This window comes from Penaeus japonicus, unplaced genomic scaffold (genome assembly GCF_977035675.1).
Source record: "Penaeus japonicus unplaced genomic scaffold, GWHDUDI00000001_assembly GWHDUDI00000015, whole genome shotgun sequence".
Classification (NCBI taxonomy): Eukaryota; Metazoa; Arthropoda; class Malacostraca; order Decapoda; family Penaeidae; genus Penaeus; species Penaeus japonicus.
The window spans coordinates 16,296,488-16,298,987 of record NW_028234417.1 but is presented as its reverse complement, the minus strand read 5'-3'; the positions used below and the strand labels follow the sequence as shown (position 1 = coordinate 16,298,987).

The window sequence follows — 2,500 nt, the reverse complement described above, 5'->3', positions numbered from 1 at the left end:
TCATCCCGAACGCCATCCACACTGTGGCGTAGCGAGGTTGAGCGCCTTTTCGCTCGGGTTGATTCCCGGCCTTGCAGGATACCGAAGGAAGAAAGGACAGCGCGGGGTGGAGTCACCGTCGCGCACGCTGTTTAGGATTACGAATACCATTATCTGATGATCTATTTATTCACTGAATCGGATCCTTCCACGACACAGGATGATGGACGAAGTGGCTGGATTTCGACTTTTTTATTAACTGATGGCATTTTATACTGTAGCAGATATGAATGTTTAGAACTGCATTATATTCATTCATGCTCATCAAACAAGGCAGCATTTCTATAGTCATTCGGAAGACGCTCATGGATTACTATTTTAGTAATTTATCTCCAATCAAAGTACCTACATAGTGCCGTTGGCTGCTGTTTCATCAATACCGTCTCTCCATAGGGCAACCCGTTCATTTTGTTACTTACGTGATCTTTTAAAAGGTAATCACGTAGCATCCATGTTACATAGCCTTGTTACAACTTCACAGCTCAGCATATAAAAGGACAAGGTCCTGACCATTTTTCTTCTCGTGATATGCAATGACTTGACTGGATTATATATATATATATATTGGAAAACGCAGTTTAGTGGCTCCTTTGTCAACAGTCAGTGACAACAGCCTAAGCAAGTTTCCTTGAAGACTAGACATATCCTTCTACGCTTCACATAAATAGAAGATCAGACAGACAAACGACCCCCCCCTCCTCCCGCCTTTCCACAAAGAAGCTTAACGACAAGATGACCTTCCTTTGAGACCGACTGATTCGGAGACGAAGATGACTGCGCGACTGCATAACATTGTCATTCTTCCTCATTGACACCCAAAGACTTCAATTTTGCATTTACTCCCTTAATTAAAGCACGACGAGACTTTTTTCTATTTTGCTTTTCTTTAAGACTTTTCAACTGCATATCACTCCGCGATTTTCATTCAGCAGCCTTTTATTATGGTTGTACATGGTTGTTAAGCACCCATAGCTTCCTTCCGTTATTTCGTTACTGTTATAAGCGTTATTTTTTGTTAGACTACTATTTTCTACAAGACCGTTTTTTTACAGTGTTATATCTACTTAGTTATTTCGTATTACCTCACTTACAATATTCCATTTTACATCTATTTTGAAAAGATAGAGTACGCAATATCTATCTTCAAAATGCAGTCATCCAAAGCACCTCACAATTCTCTTTATCCACAATTTTGACTGTGCCATATGATTTCCATTTATGTAACATATTTATTTTCATGTGTAAATAATCAACTTATTTATGAATTATATGTGTTTATCTCCTAAATATTAACTAATCACTGAATCCAGTATGAAATAGGTTACTTTCTTTAACCGGAAACAAGTTTTGTTACCTTATTTTTATTCTTTCTCTTTCTCTCTCTCTCTCTCTCTCTCTCTCTCTCTCTCTCTCTCTCTCTCTCTCTCTCTCTCTCTCTCTCTCTCTCTCTCTCTCTCTCTCACTCACTCACTCTTTCTCTCTAACTCACTCTCTCTCTCTCTCTCTCTCTCTCTCTCTCTCTCTCTCTCTCTCTCTCTCTCTCTCTCTCTCTCTCTCTCTCTCTCTCTCTCTCCTTCTCAAATAGTCTCTATTCTTCTTACTCTTCTATTTATACTCCAAAATAATTTTGGTTCACTTACGAACTTGTGAGAGGAGGACAAAATAAGGAGTTGCTTGAGGAGAACATCAATTTTGCATTATGCACCATTAACCGTAAATGGAACTTACTCAGGTAATTTTTTAGGTCTCGCAACCTTTCTTCGATTTGATACTCACGTTCCCCCATGTTTCGGATTTGGCTTCGTGGCAGAGAGGCTTCAGGAGCAAGTCGCAGGAAGAGCGTGATGCTATACGTGTACATCTTCTCTTGTAGCTTGCGTCGACTTGCTTTGCTTGCGACATGGCCCTCGAGGCGTGCAGTGAATACCTTCGCCCACACAAACACCAAGCCAAAGCCGGTGAATGAATATGGATTTGGGACGACGGCCAGTATGTGATTTGTAACTATGCGTAGCTCAATATTTTACTTTAGGATATAATATTAACCTCATAGAGTCCTGGAGTACACTGTGATGAATGTGAATAAAATGTAAGAGTAGTCTGTGCCATTTTCATAACTTTTTCCAAGATCGTTCGGTTATCTGAGGCTATGATTTCGCTAGGAGTTTCGTCAAGAGCATACTTACAAACACTCATACAAACGCGCATACACACACACACACTCATAGATACACATGTAAAAACACCGCAGAAAGAAAGATATATGCAGAGAGAGAAAGAGAGAGAGAGAGAGAGAGAGAGAGAGAGAGAGAGAGAGAGAGAGAGAGAGAGAGAGAGAGAGAAAGAGCAAAATAGAAAGATAGCGAGAGAGAGAGAGAGGGGGGGGGGAGAGAGAGAGAGAGAGAGAGAGAGAGAGAGAGAGAGAGAGAGAGAGAGAGAGAGAGAGAGAGAGAGAGAGAGA

The 2,500-nt window shown here is 40.7% G+C and overlaps 1 protein-coding gene across 1 annotated transcript in view; it reads left to right on the top strand.

Moving 5' to 3' along the window:
* The window catches only part of LOC122259780 (uncharacterized), an 8,773-nt gene extending 6,635 nt beyond the window's left edge, over window positions 1-2,138 (top strand). The window contains exon 4 of the mRNA XM_043026707.2: window positions 1-2,138. This exon is cut by the window's left edge and continues 137 nt beyond it. Coding sequence (XP_042882641.1) covers window positions 1-32 — 32 coding nt within the window. The 3' untranslated portion in view covers window positions 33-2,138.
* Window positions 2,139-2,500: the final 362 nt, after the last annotated feature.